The sequence below is a fragment of the Lolium rigidum genome, chromosome 3 (assembly GCF_022539505.1).
Source record: "Lolium rigidum isolate FL_2022 chromosome 3, APGP_CSIRO_Lrig_0.1, whole genome shotgun sequence".
Lineage (NCBI taxonomy): Eukaryota > Viridiplantae > Streptophyta > Magnoliopsida > Poales > Poaceae > Lolium > Lolium rigidum.
In genome coordinates, this window is record NC_061510.1 from 227,511,986 (window position 1) to 227,538,276 (window position 26,291).

The 26,291-nt window shown below is 46.7% G+C and overlaps 1 protein-coding gene and 1 long non-coding RNA gene across 2 annotated transcripts; one reads left to right on the forward strand and one right to left on the reverse strand.

The window, feature by feature from the left end:
• Positions 1-12,611: 12,611 nt before the first annotated feature.
• Positions 12,612-18,829, forward strand: LOC124699044. The gene is made up of 3 exons (XR_007001238.1): positions 12,612-12,680; positions 14,695-14,832; positions 18,725-18,829. It is a non-coding gene; the product is annotated as an uncharacterized LOC124699044 (long non-coding RNA).
• A 4,200-nt stretch (positions 18,830-23,029) lies between these two features.
• Positions 23,030-24,506, reverse strand: LOC124696116 (alkylated DNA repair protein ALKBH8 homolog). The gene is made up of 4 exons (XM_047228891.1): positions 24,251-24,506; positions 24,046-24,074; positions 23,644-23,847; positions 23,030-23,477 (listed from the first exon to the last, which is right to left on the reverse strand). The coding sequence occupies exons 1-4, from the start codon at positions 24,504-24,506 to the stop codon at positions 23,154-23,156; spliced, it is 813 nt and encodes a 270-aa protein (XP_047084847.1). The 3' UTR covers positions 23,030-23,153.
• Between the last annotated feature and the right edge of the window lie 1,785 nt (positions 24,507-26,291).

Here is a 26,291-nt window from a genome sequence, read left to right on the forward strand (position 1 = left end):
GTCGGCTAAATTCCGAGCTTCTTCTATCAGGTCCACAGATAGCTGTCTGGCCTCGTCAGCAGTTTCATCATTGTAGGCGGAAACTCGCGGTGAATCATGGATGATGTCGGAGGGGAGCACGGCTTCGGATCCTTATACCAGGAAGAACGGAGTAAATCCGGTTGACCTGTTAGGGGTAGTTCGTAAACTCCACAAGACAGAGTCTAACTCCTCCGCCCAAGCTCCGGCTGCGCGTCGCAATGGTTCTTCAAGACGTGGTTTGATTCCGGATAATATGAGGCCATTGGCTCTTTCGACCTGACCATTGGATTGTGGGTGAGCCACAGATGCGAGGTCAAGCCGGATACCTACGTCATGGCAATAATCCTTCAATTCTCCTTGTGCGAAGTTTGTGCCATTATCTGTGATTATGCTGTGTGGGATGCCGAATCTCGTCACGAGGCTGCAGACAAATTTTAGTGTCGTAGCACCATCGGCTTTTCTCACTGGCTTTGCCTCGATCCACTTACTGAACTTGTCAACAGCGACCAGGAGGTACTCGAAACCGCCAGGAAATGATTTCTTTAGTTTACCAACCATATCGAGCCCCCGGACCGCAAATGGCCAGGTGATAGGGATGGTCTTCAGCTCTTGGGCTGGAGCGTTTGGTTGAGTAGTGTAGTACGGGCAACCTCGGCAGGTCTTTACCAGCTTGTCAGCATCTTCTTTAGTTGTGAGCCAGTAAAACCCAAGCCGAAAAGCTTTTGCAACGAGTGACCTGGGGGCGGCATGATGCCCGTAGTCCCCTGCATGGATCTCTCTGAGTATCTCAATACCATCTTGGTTGGAGACGCATTTGAGAAAAACTCTTGTTGCGCTTCGTTTGTAGAGCTGTCCATCAACGATTGTGTAGGATCTTGCTCGCCTAATGATCTGTCGTGCGAGGACCTCATCCTCTGGCAACTTCTGATCGATGAGGTAGTCCAGGAAAGGCTGTGTCCAGGCCGGAATGATAGCCATCACTTCTCTAGCCGGAGATACTGCCACATCTGGGTTTTCCGGGTTAGCGCCCTTCACCGAGGGTATCCGCAGATGCTCCAGGAAAATACCAGGCGGAATTGGTTTCCTGCCAGACCCGAGCTTGGACAGCATGTCTGCCGCTGCGTTATCGTCTCTCCTGACGTACTTCACTTCGTATCCGAGGAAGCATTTGGCGATCTCGTCAACTTCGTCTCTGTAAGCCGCCATGACGGAGTTTCTGGCGTTCCAGGTTCCGGGTACTTGTTGTGCCACCAGGTCGGAATCTCCGCAGCAAATGATGTGCTTGATCCCAATTTCCTTAGCGATGCGCAGACCATGTAGTAGAGCCTCGTATTCCGCCATATTATTTGTAGCTTCGAAGTGAATCTGCAGAACGTACTGCAGTTCTTCTCCAGTAGGGGACTTCAGGGTGACTCCGGCTCCCAAGCCTTGGTGCTGCTTGGATCCATCCAAGTGCATAACCCATGTCTCTGGTTCCGGCTCCAAATTTTTTTCCGGAGCTTCTGTCCAATCTGCGACAAAATCTGCCAATATCTGAGACTTGATCGCAGTCCTGGCTTTGTAGTTGATGTCGAAGGCGGATAATTCAATGCCCCATTTCGCTGTGCGTCCTGTTGCGTCAGCGATATTGAGAATCATTGACAGCGGAGCTTTGCTCACTACTGTTACTGGATGCTCCTGGAAGTGCCTCAGCTTCCTACTACCTAGGAACACTCCATAGGCTAGCTTTTGAAAGTGAGGATATCTTTGTTTGGATTCCGTCAGTACCTCGCTGATGTAATAGACTGGCCTTTGGACTCCATACTCGTGTCCTTCTTCCTGTCGCTCCACCACAATGATGAGGCTGATGACTCTGTTATTAGCTGCCAGGTAAAGGAGCATGGGCTCTGACTCTTCTGGCGCTGCCAGGATAGGTGGGGAGGTGAGTATTTCCTTCAATCATTGAATTGCTGCATCCGCTGCATCGTCCAAGACAAATTTGTCTGTCTTCTTCAATAGCTTGTACAGGGGTAGCGCCTTCTCGCCAAGACGGCTAACAAACCTGCTGATTGCTGCAACACAACCAGTTAGTCGTTGCACATCTTTGAGACAAGTTGGCCTTTTGATGCACATGATTGCCTTGATTTTCTCCGGGTTAACTTCAATGCCCCTGTTAGAGACAATGAAGCCAAGGAGTTTTCCGGCTGGAACGCCAAAGACGCACTTCAGCGGATTCAACATCATCTTGTACCGTCGGAGATTCTCAAAGGTTTCTGTGAGGTTGCTGATAAAGTCGGATCCTTTCCGTGTCATGACCGCGATGTCGTCGACATAGGCATGTACATTCCGGCCAATTTGGTCCTTCAGGCACCGCTGCATCTTACGTTGGTAGGTGGCACCTGCGTTTTTCAAACCAAAAGGCATGGTAACATAGCAGTAAGTGCCAAACGGGGTGATGAACAAGGTCGCCTTTTGGTCGGACTTCTTCATCCGGATCTGATGATACCCGGAATATGCGTCAAGAAAACATAGAAGTTCCGCCCCTGCCATCGAATCAATGACCTGGTCAATGCGCGGCAGGGGAAACGGATCCTTCGGACAATGCTTATTCAAGCCGGAGTAATCGATGCACATTCTTAGTATTTCAGAATTCTTTTTGGGTACAAGGACGGGATTTGCGACCCAATCAGTATGGATAACTTCTACTACAAAATCTGCCTCTAGCAACTTTGCTAATTCCATTCCTATGGCGCGGCGCTTCTTGTCTCCAAAGCGTCGCATAGCTTGCTTCACCGGTTTAGCCCCCGGATTTATGTTGAGGTAGTGCTCGGCGAGTTCCCTAGGTACTCCGGACATGTCAGAAGGCTGCCATGCGAATATGTCCATGTTAGGCGGAGGAACTCGACGAGCGCGTCTTCCTATTTGGGGTCCATGTTGGCTCCGACCGAGACCTGCTTAGTGGCATCGCCTTTCTTGAAGTCGATCTTCTTGGTCTCTATCGCGGCCTTGAACGAAGTTTTCTGTTCGGAGATCTGCTTCTTGGTGGTCTGCATCTCTGTCGGATCCACCGCGGCTCTGTAGCCTTTCAGCTCCTCTCCAGATATCACAGACTCTGCGAAGGCGGCTTCGCCCAACTCGCACTCATGAGCCTTTTTGTAGTCTCCGGATACGGTAATCATACCATTGGGACCCGGAATCTTGAACTTGTTGTAGATCTAGCACGCTCTTGCGTGAAACTTGTGGTAGGTGGGCCTGCCGAAGATGACATGGTAGGAGCTCTTGAAAGGCACGACCTCAAACGTGATCATCTCTTCGCGGAAATTATTAATGTCGCCGAAGGCCACGGGAAGTCTGATGCTGCCGAGGGAATTCGCCTTTTTACCCGGAACCACGCCATGAAATTCAGTGGTGCTATGTTTGAGCTGTTCCTTGGTGAGGTTCATCCGCTCCAGAGTCTCCAGGTACATGATGTTCAAGCTGGCTCCGCCATCCATGAGGCACTTGGAGAAGTCATAGCCGTCGATGCGGGGACTTACAACCAAGGCGTAGCACTCTTTTGGCACGATGGTAGGATGATCCTGCCTATCAAACGTGCACGGAATTTCCGACCACCTGACATACTGCGGCACAGCCGGAACTGTGGCGTTCAGGATCCGGAAAGCTGACTTGCTGGCATGGACTGTTGGGGTTCCGAGGAAAGTGTGGTACGCGCCTACACTCTTTTTGCCGAAAGGGTTGGGTTTAGCTGCGGATCCCTCTTTGAGGTCTAGCGAAGCTTCATCCTCATCCATCGCCTCGGAACTGTATTCCTCTTTGTCCTTGTTCTTGCCCTTGCTTCCTTTGCCGCGTGGGCGGTGCTTCCGGGCTCGCTTGTATCCTGCTTCCGGGTCATTTTTCAGATCGTTGACCCACTTGCAATTGCGTTTAGTGTGAGTGGACTTCCCCGTAGCCGGATCCAGATGGGCCAGGCAGGGCATGTCTCTATACTCTTTGTAAGTTTGGGAAGCGCGAGATCCGGAAGCGGTGACCTCGTCACTACGTTGCTGGCCCCTGCCGGCTCCGCCTCCGCGACCACGGCCTCTTCCACCTCCTTGACCTCCGCGCTGAAAGGCTATGGCGACCATCTCGGATCCGCCATTCTTCTGGTCATCAGGTGGATTTTTCCGCTTAGTGCCGCTGCTGTTGCCGTTATCACGGTTCTTCTTCTGCTGATGCAGGGGAATTGCTGTAGCTGCTAGATCTCCGCCTGCGTCGTCATCGGCGGCAGTATTATCGCTGGCAATGGAGATCATGTCATCCAAAGTCAGTTTGTTCGCGTTAGCCAAGCAGGTGAGCTTGTGCCGCAACAATCCTCCTCTCTGTAGTCCACCTATAAAGGCGTGCATAGCTGTGGTGTGATCAACATTTTCACACTCGTTCCTGGTTGCTAACCATCGGGTGAGGAAGTTCCTTGATGTTTCACCCTTCTTCTGGATACAGGCCTGTAGATCGCTAGTTGTGGCAGGTCTTTTGTAGGTGCCCCTGAAGTGTTTTTCGAAGGCGTTCTTCAGGCCGAACCAGCAAAAGATGGAGTTCTTCTCGAGGTCGCTGAGCCATATCCGGGCTGGACCTACAAGGTACAGCTGAAGCATGCGGCAGGCGATGTTAGGGGTTCCTCCGGCAAAGGTCACTGCATTATAGTAATCCTCAATCCAGGTATCCGGCCTTTCCGTGCCATCATAAGTCTTCAGGTTTCCGGGTAGCTTGAGGTTCATCCTTGGCGTTGGTTCCTCTCGAATCATCCTGCCAAAGCACTTTGGGCCGATGTAGTCGGTTTTGTATTCATTGAGACGTTCCCGCGCGTCACGCGAGCTGTGGCGGGGGGATTTTGAGCGAGAGCGAGATCTCCGGCCGCCGCCTCCGCCTCCACCTCCGCCTCCACCGCTAGGTGGTGGTGAGGGAGATCTGCGAGGGGGCCGATGCGACCTTTGCTTCCGCCTTCTGACTCTCCCCGCCCTTCGCGATGTTGACTCCGGCTTTGATGGTTGCCTTCACCATGGTGCTGGTTGCCTTCGTCGTTCCGGTTTCTGCGAGGCTCCGGGTCACGCTCCTCGTTCCGACTCCTCCTAGGCTCGGGCTCTCGGTCATTGTTCCGGCTTCGGTGGGGTTCCGGCGTGCGCTCTCTGTTCCTCGGAGGCGGCACGTTGTCGCGGATGTTGATTCCACCTGGACCATGGGGTCTGGTATTTCTGAATGGACTACCACGGCGAGGAGGTGGAGGACGCGGATACCCCTTGGGCGGAGGTGAGGGGTTACGTTACTTGTCCCTTCCAGTTTACATTGCATCCTTTCCCTTTTTCGGATCTGACGGAGGCGTCTTTGATGGTACAGGGATTGGATTTGGGTGTTCTCTGGTTTTCCTTCTGCGTTCCGAGGATCCGGTTCGCGATTCATCATTGCGATGGCGATTGTCGTAGGCGTCCTTCTGCGCGGTAGAGATGCAATGATCCGGGTTGGATTCCAACCTGCACGAAGTATCTGCCTTGCTCTGTTGCTTCATTGCTGAAGCCACGAGCGTACGGACGTAGTCGATGTCAATATCCTTGGTTTTTTTCTTCAAGATCTCTGCAGCCTTCTTCATATTATCCTTTGGAGTGGCGAGCGGCTGCTGCTCAGTCGGAGTTGCGAAGGTGATCTTGCGGGGAGTTACAGCTTCTCGCCTGATCCTATCAGCCTCCTGCTGAGCCTCAGTGATCTTGTCCTCCCAATGCTTCCGGAGTTGCTTGACCTTTGCCAGCGACTCGTCCACCTGACGTTCTCGTTGGAGAAAGTTGTCTACAAAGTTCGCAGCCTCCTTCCTCTCTTCAAGCATTGCTACTGCGGTGGTGGCAAACTTTTTGGCTGTGGCCAGCATCTCCTGCCTTTTGGCTTCTAGGGCTTCCGCATTTGCTGCGTCTTTGGGGGTTATGGGTTTGTTGAGGATATCCAAGTGTGCGATTGCCTCCATGCCTGCCTGTTCAACCAGTTCTTCTGGGGACAGGACTTCCTTCTGCGGTCGTTCCCGCGATAGCGGAGATCCTGCATTGGATGGCTGTGGGTCGGAGTGGGTGTTTTCATCCTCTAATTCCCGTTGATCCAGCGCCTCCAAGGTTGCGAGAACCTGTTTAGGCTGGGCGGATTCAACTTCAGACTGATCACCGTATCCGTATTCCTTCACCTTGCGATCGAACTCTTCAGTATCCATGGAGGGGGCATCCCCGGAAATTGGGCTTAGGTTACCCAGGATCGATTCTTCACCCGGAGCACTGCTTTCTCCGACAGCCTCCTGCTGATCCGGAGCAGCGTTATTTTCCGGTTCCTCAACCTGCATGGGGCCTGCTCCGACTTCTTGAGGGGCGGCTCCTGCGGTATGGGCTAAGAAGTGTACGAAGTGACACCTTTGCTTCTCTAACACCTGGGAGACCCAGGCGGATCTGCATTGGTCTTCCACCTTTATTTCCTGCTCAGGGGCGGATTGGGTGGGTTTTAAATTTTTCAGATCTAAGGCGGAATCTTCCTCAGGAAGCTCCCGCATCTCAGATCGGATCTTCGCGACTGCGTCCTGCTCAGCGGCGGTCGCGTCAGCGCTACTTACCAGAGCGTTTCCGTCGGAATCGACGGTTTCGCCGATGAAGATGTGTATGCCGCCGACTGGGACGATGGAGAGCTTGACGGGGTTTGTCTTGGCTGGAATCCAGCACTCGTCCGGAGGGACGATCGGAAGGTTTCCGGCGTAAAGGACGCGCCCCACAGCGATGGTGTCGTCGTAGCTTCCCATGGCGGAACCCTCCCGGTTCCGGCCTCCGGACGCCGCTGGCCCCACGGTGGGCGCCAAGCGTCGTTGCCTATTCGACGGTGCCTCGGAGGAGGGATCCTCACGAGGGGAGAAGAGGTAGGGGCCATAGGGCGGAGTGCACACGGGACGGTGGTACGCGATTTACCCAGCTTCGGAACACCCGCACGATGACGGGGCCTCTCTGCTGCTTGTCTGGAATTATCTGGGCGCTTTCGCGTTGTTACAATGAGTTGTGGTTGTCTCGCTTCTAGCTCGAGATCCCCCCTCAGGGCTCCCTGGATCCGGCTTATATAGGCGCCCGGATCTAGGGTTTCTACGGAGAGTCCTAGCCGGATTACAGGTTGCCTAACTACGGTACAATATCTTGCCGTGTACGTCAAGGATCCGCCTTCCTATCTACGTCGTACTGGATCCGGGATCCATATGGGCCTCCACGGATCCGGCTTCCTCCGAAGTTCGGTTGGGATCCGGCTTCCCTATCCTGGGCTGGACTTTATCCTTCAGGATCAACATCAACTGGGCCACCCGATGGGCCACATGCCACATCACCATCTATGGGCCACCCGGGCTTGCCGGATCTAGGCACTGTCAATGGTACACCCATGAAGTATACTCACAACACCCAGTGCAGACTATGAAGCTGGACCAGCACAAAGACTCAAGAAGCTGGACCCACAAGAAAAATCAACTTGAATTATATGAAAGAAAACTCCAATACAAATCCTACTAGGACTCTTGTAAATCCTAGCTTGGCTGATATATAAAGCCAGGCAGGGGCACACCTTAGGGGACATATTCATAAACATAAATCTTAGAGGCGACACGCCTAGACACCACAACCCGCAAATTAGAACTAGACTAGATATAACAACTCCGCCTATGGCGGCCCCCTGTACGCATATTTTCATATACTGGATTGCTAGTAGGACGTAGCGATCCTCCACCGCGGGGACGTGAACCTGGGTACGTCGTTTACCTCCTCGCTCCCGGAACTTCTGTCACCTTTCTCTAAAACCCAAGCCCCTCATGGTGGGCATTGCCAAGGAACCGCCTCATCAACCGGGTTGATAGTTTGTAAACTGAAAAAGAGTCGCTAAAATATTCTAAATGATATGCTTTTAGGGTTTGTAGTTATTTATATTTATTGTTGATAAATAACAGACCACCAGATTGATAGCTTGTAAACTAAAAAAGAGTCGCTAAAATATTCTAAATGAAATACTTTTTAGGGTTGATAGTTATTTATATTTACCGTTGATAAATAACGGGGGTACTAGGTTGATAGCTTGTAAACTAAAAAATAGTCGCTAAAATATTCTAAATGAAATTAACTTTTTAGGGTTGATAGTTATTTATTTTTACCGTTGATAAATAACGGGGCACCGAGTTGATATCTTGTAAACTAAAAATAGTCGCTAAAATATTCTAAATGAAATTAACTTTTTAGTGTTGGTAGTTATTTATATTTATCGTTGATAGATAACGGGGCACCGGGTTTGTTGTAACTAAAAAAGAGTCATTAAAATATTCTAAATGAAATTATCTTTTAAGGTTGTTAGTTATTAATATTTACCATTGATAAATAACGGGGCACGGGGTTAATAGCTTGTAAGATAAAAAATAATTTCTAGAATATTCTAAATGAAATTAACTTTCTTGGGTTGGTAGTTATTTATATTTACCGTAGAAAAAATTCCCAAATACCCATGTTGATAATTAGTGAGCTAATAAAATATTTGAAATATTTCATATTAAATTACCTTTTTGGATTGGTAACTTTTAAATTTACAGTTGATAAATAACGTATTTGAGGGTTGATTACTTTTATTCAAAAAAAGTTATCGAAACATATCAACATGGGTGCTAGTTTTAAAGATCTTGTCGAGATCGATTGATAAGTGAAAACAGATTTTAGATCGGAGTTGTCGTTTATGAGATAAAACATTTTGAATTTTTGAATTCAGAAATATTCTCGCTCATGTTAGCTTTTTTTTGTCTTGTAGTGACTACATGCAATTTCTTTAATATTTTGCAATTTTGAATTGGAAAAATGGCAACAAAAAAAATACAAGTGTTGATAACATGTGAGCTAAAAAAATTCTCAACGTATTTTATGTGAAATTAACTTTTTGGGTTTGTAAGTTTTTAAATTTATGGTTGATAAATTCTGTATTTTAGGGTTAAGAACTTTTAGCCCGAAAAAAAATTATCGACATGGGTGCTAGTTTTGAAGATCTCGTCGAACGGATTTATTGGTGAAAACGAATCTTAAATTGGAGTTGCCATTTGGAAGTTAAAATATTTTAAATATTCAAATTTGGAAAAGATTCCGCTGACATCAGGGCTAGTGCTTGCATGCAGAACTTTCCTTATATAGCAAATTTGGTCAGAATATTTTTTGCTAAAAAAGAAATTTTACCGTAAATAGAAATTTCAAATATTACCAAAAATGGAATTTTTTGGTCTGAAGCTGACCGCCCAGGCGGTCGACCGCCAGCTAGGGTTGCCCGTATCCAGCAGGTTTAAGTATGGATCTTTATTTTTCTACACAAATATTGTATATTTGGATAGACTCTTAGGTGGATAACAGTCAGGCGGCTAGGGCTTACGTAAATGGTTACCCCTGAACTACTATATATTAAGGCACGTGATAGGCGTTGGTCGCCTGATCCACGGACCAAAATCGGTTGCTTCACGTTCGGTTAGATTAGCATCCCACGGTTCAAAAATCATCCCACGTCGCTTTCTTTTACTGCATTGAGTCAGGAGAGAGATCAGCTAAGTGGTTCCCATTCGGAGTTGTTGCTGACTTGTGTGTGAGGGACGTACGTATAGACCATGTGCTACAGTTAGCCAAGTTGGTCCGTGACATTTCTCAGATTTGTCAGAATATATAGTATCATATAGAAGTACCATGCGTACAATACTACCTAGTATGATATAGTATCAATTGTAGTAAAAAAAAGTCTAATTGCTATTGTTCCATCCACAAATTACACGAGAAAAAACGATATTGGGATTTACACCGAGCGATGGCTTGAAAATTAGAAAACATAAGAAATCACCGATTGAACAAAATAATTAAACTTGTACTCCAGAAAATAGGTAAATAACATTTTTATGTCGCGGATTGCTTTCAAAATTAGTGAGGAAATGTTTCTATATTAACAAAGTGCTTATGTATGAATTTGTTCCGATAGATTCATTTACAACAACAATCACCACCGATTTCAACAATAATCACCAACGATCGTTGCAACAAAAAGAAGTAACAATTCCACTAATCGGAGTACATAGAGGGAAATATTTTGTAGTAGATTCGTTTGCAACAATAATCATCACCGATTTCAGTGAAAATCATGAGTGATTACAACAAAAATAAATATCAGTTACAAATATTAAGAGTTTATCGTGCGAAATACTTTGCAACAATAATCATCAGCGATTACATCAATAATCACCAATGACTACCACAAAATAGCAATTACAACATTAAGAATTCATTCTGTGAAATTATTTACAATAAAAATCACCAACTATTTCAACAACAAAAATTAACAGATTTCAATAAAGAAATCATGTGTTCACAACATCTGGAGAAAAATGTAAACATCGAAAAATCCGGGAAAATAGATAATTTTCTAGCCAGAAAACCTCGAAAAAAGTAAGGAAAAGAAAACTTTTATCAAGTGGCCAGATCACATTACAACATCTCATGTGTAATTTCATAACAAAACACATACAAGTTTTTACAGTTTTAGCGCATGCATGTAACATTAAAAAAATCCACGAACAAAATTAGTAGTACAATCGTCCATGGTGGTTCGATGTTGCTGATTCGGCATTGCTCACCATGAAAATGGGTCGCAGGAGCCCTGCCGACACTAGTGAAGATCACCATGTTCATGCATTGGGACGCGTGAGCTCCATGGATTCATCGATGATAAAGTTGGGTCCACCGAGGTCAAAAGTTATTGGCACTGTCATTCGTGTGTTATGCACATATTATATCGTAGTTGGCTCAGTACCTTCATAGCTACTATAGTATAGTTGGTACTGTACTAGTCTACACTACAACATTGGAAACCATCTATAGCTCACTACTAGGAAAAGGCTTATAGCCGCACTCTTTACCGCCGGCGAGTACGATTTAAAGATGCCGGCGGTAAGACCTTCCAGGGTCGCCTAACCCTACCGCCGGCAAGGTTGAACGGAAGTCGCCGGGGGTACATGCATTACCGCCGGCGATTACGGTACGTAGGCGCTGGCGATAAAATGGGCTGCGGTGCCACCGTTGGGCCTCACATTACCGCTGGCGATTTCGACCCAATAGCGCCGGGGGTAATGGGCCTTACCGCTGGCCACTAGAGAACATAGACGCCGGGGATAATGGGAGGCAAGGTGGGTCACCCGGGCTGCACTTACCGCCGGCCTCCAGGTTTCGATTTCGCCGGGGGTATTAGCCCTTTTGGCTTTCTCCCTCATCTTATCCCTTCTGCCAGCCGCACATGAGACTCGTCTCCTCGCGATCCCCTTCTCCCAAATCCCCCTAGCACCCAAGAAATCCTCCGCCCCACCCACCCATCCCGCGCCGGCGAGGGAGAAGGAGGCGAGCGCTCGTCCGTGGGGAAAAACCAAGGGAGCCGAGCCCGTTACGTCGGCGATGTTCGCGAGCAGGCCGGCGGTGCACCCGGTGGAGGCGCCGCCGCCGACGGATCCGGTGGGGCAGCCTACGGGTGTGCTCATGAAGGACCTGCCCGGGATGCCCGCCACGGCGGGGGGGCCTCAGCCTCTGCATCGCGCAGTTTGCCTTCGCCGGCCGGCGTTGCGCTCGCCATCATGGCCTCCACCAACGACTCCCCCTCCGTCAGCGCCTTCTGGTACCTACCTAGTCCCTCGATCGTCTTCCAAGTACTATTCCCCCCTACCCAACTATAGGCCGTGCGTGTAGGCCTAAACAACATCGATCCTCTACGTCTCTAGCTTGTTCAAGAAAGGAATCGCGTTCCGATCTGCGAAGCCCGCGCGTGCGTGCGCACTTTTGGAGCCGGGGACCTTGTTGTTGGGGCGGTTAACGCTAGGTGCTCCCTGTGCAACTCCTGTGCTCTGGAACTTAGCTCAATTGGGCAGGCAGCATCAGCTTTGGTGTATATTTGGTTGCTACCGAATGGATGGATGGGTTGAGTGGTGTCAAAATTGAAAAATCTGAACACATCGCATATACACTTAAAGTACTTTTCAAATGGCTCTATTTGTCTTGGCATTTGCACTTTTGTAGCAGCTGTAGGAAAGAGAACACAAAATCTTGACTACATACAATTGTGCTTTCCTCTCGCATTTCAACATAGGTTTTAGTATGGCTAAATTTCTATGGTTTGTATACTGTATGCGATACCTAGAAATTGTTCAGAAATACAAGCACCGGTTTGGAACAGAGCAGGTATGTTATGGTATGAATAAGAAAAGGTTTTTGTTTTATTTGATAATGCATCATATTTCTATTTTCTAATTGATAGGCCAAAGCTTTAGTTCCAATGTTCTTTATTGTTTCGCCAGTACCAAATGAACTCTTCTAAGATCGTGCGATAAACTTTTAGTGGCACATGTTTCACTCTATGGTGATCATTTGTTCATCATTTGTTCAGGCACATGTATCGGTTTGTTTGATAAAGGAACTAAAATGCAAGGGACAGTAGTATTACTATGCACTTTTCAATTCTCTGTTTGATATTGCTCGTACTTTGGTTTGTCAATTTTGTAGAGCATATGACATCGCTGATATTCGCTTCAGCACAATGGAAGATGTTATTTATTCTGACTCTACTTTGCTTCCTATACATATATTTTACCTACAACTGAAGCAAAGGTACTATTTTGTGCCTCATATGTAAATCTTTGTCCACTCACTAGAGCAGTTCATATTCCAATTTATGACAGCCTAGCTGCTTGTGTTCTAATCAGAGATTATTTTTGCATAGCCGGTTTAGTTAGCGAATTCCCTTTAACGCGTTCGATCGCTCGAGCGGTTGAGTTTGGTGGTCGCATGCTGCTTCCGTTTTTGTCGTTTAGCAATTATTAATTCCGTGGCATTAACTCCACGCGTTTTAGTGCCCAAATGCCGCACGGACCTTTCCTTTTCTTTCACTAGCAGTAGTAAATCTCGAATTTTTCACGCGCCATTAATTCCGTTTCGCATTAATTTCGTTAAGAAATAATTTCGCCCATTAACGTTAATCATGGGTATGCCTAATACCGCAAGGATCTTCCTTTTATATCGCTAGCAGTAGTTAATCTCGAATTTTCCACGCGTCATTAATTACGATTCGCATTAAATCCGTTAAGCAATAATTTCGTTAATTTTTTCCAATTCCCTTTTAACTATTTTCTTTTAACAATTCCCTTTTATGTTATTTCGTACACTAATTCATGTTCCTTTGGATCGAATTTTATAATTCCCTATTTTGGGCCAGTGGATTTTATGGGGAGAATAACGGGTGGGAAATCACTTGCAACTCAAATAAACTACCACTTGCAACTTAAATAAACTACTACTTTCAACTCAAATGAACTACTACTTTTTGGGTTGATAATTTTTCACATTTATCGTTGATAAATAACGGGTGGAAGGGTTGATAAATTTGAGAGCTAAAAATGACCAAAAAATGTTCTAAATATAATTAGTGTTTTCGAGTCGATAATTTTTCATAATTACTGTTGATAAATAACTGACAAATGGTTTGATAAATTGTGAGCTAAAAATTTCCCCAAAATATTCTAAATAAAATTAGGTTTTCGGGTCGATAACTTTTCAAATTTAGCACTGATAAATGACAAGCGGAGGGGTTGATAAATTGTGTGCTAAAATATTTCTAAAATATTCTAAATAAAATTAAATTTTCGGGTTGATAACTCTTCACATTTACCATTGCTAAATAACGAACAAAGAGGTTGATAAATTGTGAGCTAATAATGTTCCCAAAAATATTCTAAACAAAATTAGTCTTTTTGGGTCGATAACTTTTCACATTTACCGTTGATAAATAATGGGTAGAGAGGTTTATAAATTGAGAGTTAAAAATGTTCTCAAATTATTCTAAGTGAAATTAGTTTTTTAGATCGATAATTTTATACATTTACCGTTGATAAATTACATGCAGATGCATTGATAAATTTGAGAAATAAAGAAGTCCAAAAAATATTCTAAATAAAATTACGTTGTTGGGTCGATAACTTTTCACATTACCATTGATAAATAACGGGTAGATGGGTTGATAAGTTTGAGAGCTAAAATCGTTCCAAAAATATATAAATATAATCACCTATTTGGGTCGATAATTTTTAACATTTACCGTTGGTAAATAATTGGAAGAGGGGTTGATAAACTGTGAGCTAAAATGTCCCCAAAATATTTTAGTGAAACTTTGCATGCATCATAGTGCATTTGACAGGGATTTGTAAAACTAATCAAAAATTTTCTGATTTAACTTCGGTTTGCTTGCTATGTTTTTTCTGATCTATAACGAGTTCTGTGGTGCTACTGTATTGTTGATTATACTAGTACAAATATGGTAAGTCTATGTTTATGACATGTTACTCACGTAGGTCAGCTGGTAAGCATGGTCGACAGTTTCGCTGGGGCTCCTGAGGGGCGCGTGTTCGATTCCCTTGCTCGACCTATTTATTTTTCCAGCCCGTCCCGGACTTTCCGAAAATGGAAACGTGGAGGATCATTGAATTTCCTCTTCTGGAAACGCGGAAGTGACCGCTCGGAACAGATCTCGCGCGCGACCGCTACCTAGGGTTGCCCTTTAGTTAGATATTCCAAAGTTGTGTATGTTCTTCGAACCAAGTTCATTTCAGTATGAGAAAATTTATTGCAGGTTCTCTTATAATACCTCTCCGGGCATGTCATTGGCAATGTTAAAGATTTGCTTCTATTGTTTCTGAGACATTACTAGAAGTGGTTCATAAGTTTGCAAGGTTGGAATATGAAGCTATGCTCGAATTTTCTCGAGAAGGTATGCTATTTTTTCGCTGTACTATACATTATTGTGCTAAGCATATGTTCATATGCAGGAAGACTTTATAGCTGGTTAATATAATATAAAAATGAATGTGCTTTTGTTTTGCATCGTTGTTTGATTACAAGCATATTGTTCGTTATGGTAAACTGCACTGGATGCCGGAATTCATTTTTTGTAAAGTTGTTTCGCTGTTCAAAATGAACTGCATGACTTATGTATTACAAGCTGATTAGTCAAGTACCAATTTTATCATTTTCTGTTTTGAGAGATGTTCGTTGAATCCCGAGTACCAATTCTATCATTTTTGTTTTGTTTTGAGAGATGTTCACTAGAGTACCGAGTCTATCAATTTCTTGCATTATTTCAGTCACTGAAAATTGAAATGAAATTGCCCATTTCATACTGCTCATGTTTTTCTCATTAACACTAGTTCTTGTTAGAGTATATATCTGTATATTGTAGTTTCCCCATATGTTAGGGGGCTTTCTGCATATTTGCACCTGTACATGTACTATATATTGTGGCCTTTGGCCCCCTGGTAATACATCAAGCATATTGACTTAACATGGTATCAGAGCCAAACTTGGTCCTAGTTTGTACGTTGTCCCGGCCGTAGTTGCCGCTCTTCGTCCGCCGGCCGCCGCTCTCCGTCCGGCCATCTTCGCCGGCCGTCTCCCAGGCCGTCCGTCTCCCCCGGCCGATCCGCTCCGCGCCGGCCTTTTCTTCTTCCCGGGCGTGCGATGCCGGCCGATCCGCTTCTGGTTGTCGGCCGATCCGGTGCTGCGCTTCGTGCTGGCTACCGGCCGATCCGGTGCTGCGCTACGTGCTGGCTGATCTCCCGTGCTGGCTGATCTTCCCTGGTTGATTTTCCCTGGACGTTCTCCCCTGATTGATCTTCCCTGTAGTGCTGCGCCTGCTGATCGGCCCGCGCGTGGATTAGAAGATTGATCTCCTTGCGCGTGGCTGAGTTGACTTCGATCTACACAAAAAAAAAAAAAAAAGCAAAAAAAAAAAAAAAAAAAAAAGAAAAAAAAGCTATGTCTTCCGCTGATCCCGCCCCTTTTTTGGGCCCACCTTCGGTACTTGGTATTTGTCCGCTGCCTCCGTGCATGACTGCTAGCTATTCTTCACGCGACTCTGACTCCGTCTACGTCGGCTCGCCGCTCTTCACCGACTTTCGCGGCCTCTTCCCGCGGCTCTGGCCGTGCTACGCCGACTTCGTCTATGTCGGCCTGCCGCTCTACATCGACTTTTGCGGCCTCTTCACGCGGCTCCGCCGCGCTTCGCCGACTTCCTCTATATCGGCCTGCCGCTCTACATCGACTTTCGCGGCCTCTTCCCGCGGTTATGGCCGCGCTTCGTCGACTCCGTCTGCGTCGGCATGCCGCTCTACATCGACTTTCGCGGCCTCTTCACGTGGTTATGACCGCGCTTTGCCGACTCTGTCTTCATCGGCGTGTTGCTCTCCGTCACCCCCTTTGGTGGCCTCCGTGCGTGTGGATGATCGCTCCTCGTCGGCACTCGATTGTACTTCGACCTCTCCGGTCGCGCCCTCTCTGCGCATGAGATAGCGCAACTTCCACTGCCTCGCTTGATGCTTGGGATTCCGGTTTACGTCGGCAGCCTCGCGGTCCGAGTCTCCGCCCTCGTCCTCATTGCACCTCTCGTGGCAAGGTTGGCCACACTTCCTCCACCTGCCGGAGGCGGGATCCCGGTTACGTCGGCGGTTCCGGGATCGTCGGCCGGGCTGGCTCTTCGGGATCTTCTGCGGTTGCACTCTACGATCGGGACATTCTCGGGGGTCTTCGTGGTCCGCTCGCTACTCCGGACTCTTCCTCGCCGGGCGGCTGCCGGTTCCGTGGCCGGCTCTTCCGGCACTCGCGCGACCACCACTTTCTACACGATCGAGTACGTCCCCGTGGTATCCGGATTACGGAGCTTCCTTTCATATGACATCCGAGTCTTCTATCCCGTGCTGCTCTTCGGTCTCTTATTTCTCCTGTCCGTGTTGTCACGGCTGATGGTACCTCTATTCCCGTTTCTAGTACGGGCACCCTTTCTACTCCCTCTTTCTCTCGTCTCCGATGTTTCTCATGTTCCTCGCCTTCGGATGAACCTTTTCTCTGCTAGCCGGCTCACCGATTCCGGTTGTCGCGTCATTCTTGACGGCTGAGTCTTGTGCGGTTCGGGATCGTCGCACACATGCCCTGGTTGGAGCTGGCCCTCGTAGCCGTCGGTCTCCGGGGCTTTGGGAGTTAGGCGGCTTCGTGTTCCTTCCGCTGCCACTCCATCCGCGGTTCTCCTCCGGTTGTTGCCTCTGTCACCGGCTCTTTTCAGCAGTGGCATCATCGTCTTGGTCACCTTTGTGACTCTCGCCTGTCGTCTTTGGTTCATCGTGGCCTTCGGGGTCCGTCTTCGGAGATGGGTCGTTACCTTGTCGGGGTTGTAGGTTAGGCAAACAGATTCAGCTTCCCTATCCTATTAGTGTGTCTGTCTCTCAGCGACCATTCGATTTAGTTCATTCAGATGTTTGGGGTCCGGCTCCCTTCGCTTCGAAAGGGGGCCATCGATACTATATCTTATTCATTGATGATTTTTCACGGTACACCTGGGTGTTTTTCATGCACTCTCGCAGTGAGGTGCTCTCTATTTATCAGCGTTTTGCGGCCATGGTCCGCACTCAGTATTCCTCACCCATTCGCGTGTTGCGTGCTGATTCTGCTGGTGAGTATATCTCCCAGCACCTTCGTCGTGTCCTTGCTAAGGAGGGTACCCTCGCTCAGTTTTCTTGTCCCGGTGCGCATGCTCAAAATGGCGTCGCCGAGCGTAAGCATCGTCATCTTCTTGAGACCACCCGTGCTATGATGATTGCTTCTTCTCTTCCGCCACATTTCTGGGCTGAGGCTATTGCTACATCGGCCCACCTCATTAACATTCAGCCTTCCGCTGCTCTACATGGTGGCATTCCTCTCGAGCGTCTCTCTGGTGCTTCTCCAGACTACTCGACTCTCCGTTCATTTGGTTGCGTCTGTTATGTCCTTCTGCCTCCTCGCGAACGCACCAAACTGACCGCTCAGTCTGTTGAGTGTGTTTTTCTCGGATACAGTGATGAGCATAAGGGCTATCGCTGTTGGGACCCCGTTGGTCGTCGGATGCGCATCTCTCGTGACGTCACGTTTGATGAGACGCGTCCCTTCTATCCTCGCCCCACCTCGGGTACTTACCCGGTGGATGATATTTCTTTTCTTCTTTTTCCGGATGCACCCCTGTTGTCCCTCCTCCCCTCCCTCCTACTTCGATGCGCCCCCTTCGGCGCCATCCTCTCGTTCGTCTAGTCCACCTAGTACTCCTCGTTCTCCGGCTTCGGCTCCTTCCGATACTTGTCCCTTCTTCCTCTTCTTCGATGACTTGTCTTCACGCAGATGAGCCTCCCCTTCACGGCCTGTTCGTCGGCGTCGTGCTCCGGTTCGTTACTCTCCTAGTCGGTATGGTCTCTCCGTCGTTTCCGAGCCGACTTCTTATCGGGATGCCGAGCGTCATCCCGAATGGCAGCTTGCCATGGCGGAGGAGATCGCTGCGCTTGAGCGCACCGGCACTTGGGATCTTGTTTCTCCCCCTTCTGGTGTTCGTCCTATCACGTGTAAGTGGGTCTATAAAATTAAGACTCGCTCTGATGGATCTCTTGAGCGCTATAAAGCGCGTCTTGTGGCTCGTGGTTTTCAGCAGGAGTACGGTCGTGACTATGATGAGACTTTTGCCCCTGTGGCTCATATGACTACTGTGCGTACCCTTCTTGTTGTTGCTTAGTTCTAACTCATGTAATTCTTTCATGTGATTTTTCTATTCGGTTAAACTAAACAAACAATAATGATACTTCCATGTGTAGGGAGCTCGGCTTCGGAGTCCGAGCATGCATGAGGAGCTGGCCGGCGGCGATTCAGCAAGTAGGCTGGCCGGCAGACAGCGGAGCAGCGAGAAGCCTGGTGGGCAGGGCAGCTAGCGGGCAGCCAAAAGCTAGCTAGCCGCGGACGAAGTTTGAACCATATAGTCGACTTTCTACACTTGTGTTATTGATACATGCATGTAATGAACATTTGGGTACTTTCTATATCTGTTGTGTTACTGAGTGTGTATCTTGCTGTCATTCTGGTATTTCCATGTATATTTTGTGTATATTGTATATTTTGTGTATATATTGTGTATTCTGGTGTATATACAGTGTAATTCGACATTTTTTTTGGCTCATGTTATTATTACCCCTGGCGAATTTGTAGCTCTACCCCTGGCGAGAACGTAAGTGCCGGTGATACATATCGTTACCCCGGCGAATATGCTAGGCGCCGGCGGTAACAAATACGCCGGCGAATTGGAGAAGGTGCCGGCGGTAAGTTGGATTTACCACCGGCGAAATAGAAGACGCCGGGGATAAGCCATTACCACCGGCGAGGTGATCGCCGGCGAATCCGAAAGTGCCGGCGGTAAGCCTTTTCAATGTGCCGGCGGTAAGCCTTTTCATAGTAATGGCTAGCTTACTAGTACTACATGCCTCACATGTCCAACGCTCCGTATGAGCAATTCAGGATGGCCACACACGCGATGATCGGAAACAAGCTAGTAGCGCGGCGGGCGTGGGAAAGCACGCCTTTGCGCGCGCGACATGCAGAGTGGAAAACGTCTGCGCGAGGCAGCGACCGATCGCTAGCGCCAGAACGGGCGGCTGATTTCAAGCATTTTCATATATTAATGGTGAATACAAAACCCAACATGAACATAGGAACCACCCCTAAAGTACTACTACCTCCATTCCAAAACTTAAGGCTTATGTTTTTTTTGAAAAGTTAAACCAAGTAAAGTTTAATTAAAATTTTAGAAAAATCTATCAATAAATATGATATTTTGTAGATACCATATGAAAATATATTTTATTATCTATCTAATAATATTGATTTTATATTTGACATGTTAATGATTTTTGGTAAAAACTTAGTTAAACTTAACATAGTTTAAATTTCTAAAAATAATATAAACCTTATGCTTTGGGATGTAGGTAGTACTAGCTAACACAAAACAAAAATACCGCACAATGACTTTTGAGAGACACACCAACTGAAGCCCAACATTGCCTCCTCCCACACAAAGTAATATTAAGGTCGGCCAAAAAAGGGATTTATATTGGGACAAAGTTTAAATTTTTTGTAAACTTGCGCAATGCAACGTTGGCCTTTGGATCCTGGAACCCACGGTAAGGATGGCAACGTTCTCTCCGACATTGGCATGTGTGGCGAACACCCAGTGGGTCGCTCTCTAAATTGACGCGCCATATTTGGGTCTAAATTTTTTTAGCATCATTAGCCTCGTAAATCCATGGCGCACATCACCTTCTTGAACACGGTTCACTCCAACGGCTTTGAGTTTCGCTTGAGTTATCACCGTGTGTTCTCATTTACCTGTAGAGAACTCTGAGAGGAAAGACATAAACTGCGATAGGCGCACATCTGAAGACCCCCTTAGCTAGCCCAATATATTTTGTTTTCTTCTTTTGTTCTTTTTAGCAAGAATTTTTTTATCGAGCATACGGAGTATTTTTAGGGATCTTGTCTTGCGTTTGAGTGCCAGCAGCAAATCTTCTTGTCTTGCATTGGAGTGGCAGCAATAGGTCCAAAAATCTGGCCATTTTCTACTCTCCTGTTGGTTGGGCAGCCATGGCGTCTGACAGGCCTCAACTCGGGCTGTGGATAAGGCAGACCAGGCTGCTAAATACTAAATCTCAGCGTGGGCTGCACAGCCCGCTAAATAGGGGCCCTGCTCCTACCTCTTGGACGCCACCTTCTTCGCAATTCTCCACAGTACACTCTCCAGAGCGTAAGGGCCGGTGGGGAGTGGACATGAGCGGCGGCAGGGTTGTCGCATCCCGCTAGCAATCAGAGATGGTCGTGAAGGAGCCGGCGGGCGACCGGGCAGCGGAGGAGTCGCCGTTGTCCCTCGCCGAGAAGGGTGTCACGGTGGAAGAGAAGCAGTCCCTCGTCGCGAAGGGCGGCACGGCGGAGGAGGCGCGGCTCCGGAGGCGCGGCTCCGGAGGAGCCTGCTGGGTCCGCTGATCAAGTACATCTTTGTAAGAGCATCCTTCTCCCCCATCGCGTTCAGTTCTCTGCCTTACAGCCTTGCTCCTCGTCTGATCTCGCTCGCTCCTCCTGCAACCTGGGAGGAACTTTGGGGCAAAAACCTCGCTTCTGTACTGGAGTACATGCGATCCTATCGTTATTTATTACCTCTGACTTTCGGAAGTTCTGTACTTTTGGAAGTTCTTGAAAGGTTCCAAGTGCAGAAAACTTTGTGTGCGAGAGAAATTTGAGCGATGCGGTGGACACGGTGGGAAATTGGAATTTAAGTTACTACAATGAATTATTGGAGAGGAAGAATCTTGGTCGTTCTTTTTTTTTTTTTGAAAAATCAAACTTGCGATAAGCCGATTGCTAAATTTTCGCATTTCTATGGACTGCAATAACTCGGGGCTCAGGTTTGCGAGCGAAGGTGTATGTTTGTGAAGTGTTAACTGTTAAGTGTATGTAGATGCCCAGGAGCAGACACATTGACTGTGCTATATGTATGCTCGGTCTGGAGTCTGGACGTGTTGCTGCCGCCGGCCACTGCATTTTTCTGTTTCTTTACAAAACACAGTCCTGATAGTTTGATTTCGGGTGCATTCGCTGATTCTGCGCTGCCGTGGTGTCCTCTTAGTCGGGTCCTATGAGTAGGCACAGGGATTACTGAATCTGCGCTCGGCAGATTCATCTGAAGCTTCATCTGAAACTGCCACACATGCCATGAATGATCAATGTACAGTAATATTAATCTTTGTCATATTGAATTTAAGGAATTGATTTACACCTGAGAGAAAACTGAAACTCAGATGGAGATCTGAATTAGTACTACTTGCTTGAAAATTTATAAGACTGACTGAAAATTGCAACAATGTTTTGCCAAGGTGCACATTTTTTTGGATTCCAATATTAGGTTAGTGTGTAATCTGTGGTGACTCAGATGATGATAATTTCAGGGAACCAAATTATCTAAGTGTAAACTGAAGTACAATATTATGGAACAGAGGTATTAATACCAAGTACATTGATTGATTAGGAACAACAAAAGAAAGATGCCATTGAAAGGCGCACAATGTACATGCATTGGTGAACTCGAATTCATGAAATTGATTGGGGACTACAGAATTTCATAGGTAGATGTCATTTCCCATCAATCAAAGCCCTATAGAGAAGGTGGATTTTGGCTGGGAAATGAAATTGGGACTACTACACTAGACATGCCAACATCTAGCAACTAAGCACCTTGTCAACTATGCCATCAAATTCTTCCTGAATATTTGTTTGCTATCTGTATAACATATTCTGACGCTAGTTCATTTTTATATCTTGTAGAACCAGTTCTTTGTACTGACGCTTGCTGGCTATGTCTACATCGTGCTCTGGGCGTTCAATTACTTACCGCTGTGGCCAGCACTAGCGGTTGTGGTCATCACGAGTCCCTACTTCATTGTGATGCTGATAGCCTTGCCCTTTCTCAAGGAGGTGTACATCGAGCAGTATGGCAATGCTGCTGCCGAACCCTGAACATGCATGAAGAGTCCCCTGATCGGATGATCCTGAGCTGGTGGGGATGGTAGACCAGTTAGTTGTTTTGTAGTGATATGCTAATGTCGCACCACTTCTCTATTGCCTGCGCCTGCTACCCGTAACACTCAATGGCGACCTGTGGTGGTAAAGAAAAAACCATGTGCATCATCACTATTGATTTGCAGTTGGTAGAAATGGATGCAAAAAGGCGCAAAAAACATGCTTTTTTGTAGACCCAACAAACAGGACTGCCTTTTTGTCTGACTAAGTTACAGGGCCATCACCACTTCACTATCCAACAATTAATATGGAATTGATGCCATTTCTATCCAGTTTGTGTTTGAAAAACAAAATCTAGCTAGGGTAGATGCAAATACCATGATCAACTGAGAAGGGAAAATGAACATCAACAACTGATGTCAATACTAGGAGAATTGGTGTATGCAAGTATTACAATCTGGTCCTCATTACACCTCTTCCTTTTCTGTAGGCAACCAAGATGAAGTGCCTCCACAAAGAAAATAAATTCTTACTCTCATAATTTCGGAATAGTCTACAGTGTGTTTCAAATACCGGAACATTGTATTCACATGACAAAAACATCGAGCTGGTCATCTTTAGCAAAAATAATCAGTGTAACATTGCCAAAACACTAACATTTTGCAACAAATGTTAACCCTGCCAACTTTAGTTGGGAGAAGCCTTAAGTTTCCTCAGAGTAACTGAAGTTCTTCTATGCTGTTCAAGCTCTCTCCCATTCCAGAGCTGAGCACCTGGCTTGCGGTTTATCTCGTGCTTCCAGTGATACCGTGCATCGCCTGACAGTACTACAAGTGAACCTGGGTTCAGGTAGACGGGGACATTGGTCGATTCACTCTCCCCGTGCTTCTGTGTATTCTGTGTATCATAGGCAGCGCATTCTCGACTGAAGTTCATCACGCAGGCGGACTCAAGAGAGACTATTGCAATCCCGTCATCGAAGCGCATCAGATCAACATGAGCACAGATACCCTAGATTGTAAAATGAGTTTGGTCATAACAGATCATAGAAATTTAAAAAGTGATCCAGCTATTTTACTTGTATAGTTGTGTTGTGGGTTTGAATTATAGCACTGTTTTGTATGCTTTATGTTGAACATAGGGCTCCAAATTTGTTGAGAAGAATAATAGTTCGCACCTCACCTGGCTTGTATCTGTTTGCAATCAGTTGATCAAAAAGCGGTTCCCTCCACAGCAAATCTGATGGCAAAGGACATGCATCTTCATCCTCGTTCGTCCATCCTGGGCGGATGCCAACATCAACATCACCAATGCAAATACATTCCCGAACCAGCGCAGAAAGTTCGACAGCCCATGGAGGGAGATCACCAAATCTCATTGCCTAAACAGGAAAAATTTGAAAACAAAACTCGATATTCAGCTTATGAGCATGTAAGTTCCTGTAATTTGATGACAGACAGCAGATCCCCACTACTTTCAAAGAACTTGTACAAGACAAAAGTGAACACTAGTAGGAACTCTAGTGTACAAGCTAGCACATTTGTTAGATACTGAAACAATCGAGGGGAAAATAACTTACTTGGTTGCTTGCATCACTAAACCATCCTTCTGCAAATAACACAAATGGGGACATCGACATTTTGAATCATCTCATCGATACTTAGAATTCATTAAAGCAAAATAACAAGCTAGACCCAAATTTCGTCTGTGATTTGATGGCTCTGGTAAAATAAGCAGATAAGAGATGGCCAGAGGAAGAAGGGAGGCGACAGGCCGCGGCTCACCTCGCTGGATCGCAGCAAGTAGGCGCAACTGATCATCGGAGGGAAGGAAGTCAGCGCAGAGCCACAGTCCCCTCACCGCCGGTACGGCCTCCCATCTCCACCGTTCACGGCCCGCCCGGCCAACCAGCGGGGAGCTAGCCGCCTCGCGAGGCGCATCGGAGTCGCTTTCTGATGAGTCTCCGAAGGCCTCCCGTAGCGCCTCACGTCTACGAAGCTCGTCATCGTAGCTGGCGGCGGCGGGCTCGGCGGCAGCCATGGTGACTGCGTCGAGGTGTACTGTGGTTCAGTATATTGCATCCGTCTTTGGTTCTGCGTTTACGTAAACATACTGGCCGCCTTCAAAACAAAAGTTGCGGGGATATTTCGATTTTAACTCGTCTTCATTTGATATTACATTTTTTTACTATATTTGTGTTGGTATATTTATGGTGTGTTAGGTAACAAAGTATATTTCATTTTTCTTGAAATACTATGATTTTTATAAAAATACAAGTAAGTGTGCAACGTGAAACGCACGATTAAAATTCCCAATTTCTAATAACTGATATAGCACTGCCTTGTCTTAGACGGTGCCCACCCGTCCGCTCCGTCCGATTAACATCCTACGGCCAGAAGCATTTTCCGACACGTATCAGGTAACCGAAGCGAATCCCCCCCTCGCCCCGTGATTATCTCCGCTCGCGCTCGCGTCCCGCTCTCTCCTCCGCCATTCTCCCCCGCGTCGCCCACACCAAATCGAGCCTCACCGTCGACGAGTTGGTCTCCGGGAAGCCGTCTGCGAGGTCTCATGTAGCATGGGGCACTAGGGGAGAGCGGAATCGGTGGTGGGAACCAGTGGATCGGCTCGTCCTCGCCCGATTTCGGTGCATTCGAGGTGGTGTTAGGTTGGATTTGGTGTCGTGTGCCAGATCTCTGGATTCTGCGTCTGCTTCTCGTCGGTGTTCTTCGTCAAGTGCTGGTGAGTGCTTCGATTCGGCGCATTTGAGCATCTCATGTTTCCGATTTGGACGATTTTGCGTTTTTCCTGTGATGCGCGCTCGGTTTTTTTGCGGTGGAGGTACATCCCCCATCCCTGGCTAGGGTAGAAATTCATGTCGCCCGTGAGTCCGTTCTAGTTCCCCCACCCACGAACTTTTGATTATACTGTTAGTTTCCCCACCCATGAATTGTTGATTCAAGTTGTTTTTCTGCAATGCTTCATACATGCTATCCGTGTGTGTCCGTACTTTGTTTCGTTTTTTTGTTGTTGATTATGTGAACGAATAATCTTCAGAGTATATTGCTCAGCTTTTAATTCAGTTTTTGTTCAGGTTGTATTCAAATAATTTTGACATTCATATGGCAGACTAGCTACTAGATTCATATGTTGTAGATCTAGTTTGTAGGTTTGATAGGTTTTTGTGATTTTGCACTCATGTGTTTCATGTAGCATGTATAAAACCTTGTAGCTAAGTACTTCTCTGCATTTGTTAATTTTTGTTGTTGCATGGCATAGGATGTATATTTTTCATGCATGTAATGTATATTTTTAACTGTATGTTCTTCCAGTGTATATTCATCTGCAAAATATATATTCCCAATTGTAGGATGTATATCCTTTATACTTATGATGTATATCTGCGTGTGGTATTGAAGCCTTGAACTACCTTGTTTGGTTTTAGGAAAAAATTAGAGAACGGAGGGAGTAGTACTTGTATTTCTGAATCTAGTACAGTAACATTTCGTTCCTAGTACAGTTCTTCATGCTCGAACGTTGCTGGATATGATCAAATGTGATTGAAAGCAGGGGTGATAGCGCAAGTGGAGCACAAACAGGGGAGGGGGTAGCACTCCCATTTGCTGCTTCTTGATCACTCACACTAAAGTTGGTTGTCATTAGCTGTAGTAAAGGTTTTAGATCTTGGTCACCCGGAAGTCGCACAGCCAAACCATACCATACAGCAAACTGAACCCGCCGCCGCCACGGCGCCACCGCCTCCATCCCATCGCCATTCAACTAGGTTTTGTCTTTGCAAATGTACATCATATTTTTGTGTAGATG

Bases quoted from the DNA above. Each gene is read 5' to 3' on its own strand.
- LOC124696116 (XM_047228891.1), bottom strand. From the start codon at position 24,506: ATGGCTGCCGCCGAGCCCGCCGCCGCCAGCTACGATGACGAGCTTCGT. The intron at 23,848-24,045 runs GTAAGTTATTTT...TTTCCTGTTTAG, and splicing joins TTAGTGATGCAAGCAACCAA to GCAATGAGATTTGGTGATCT. The intron at 23,478-23,643 runs GTGCGAACTATT...TTTACAATCTAG, and splicing joins ACAGATACAAGCCAGGTGAG to GGTATCTGTGCTCATGTTGA.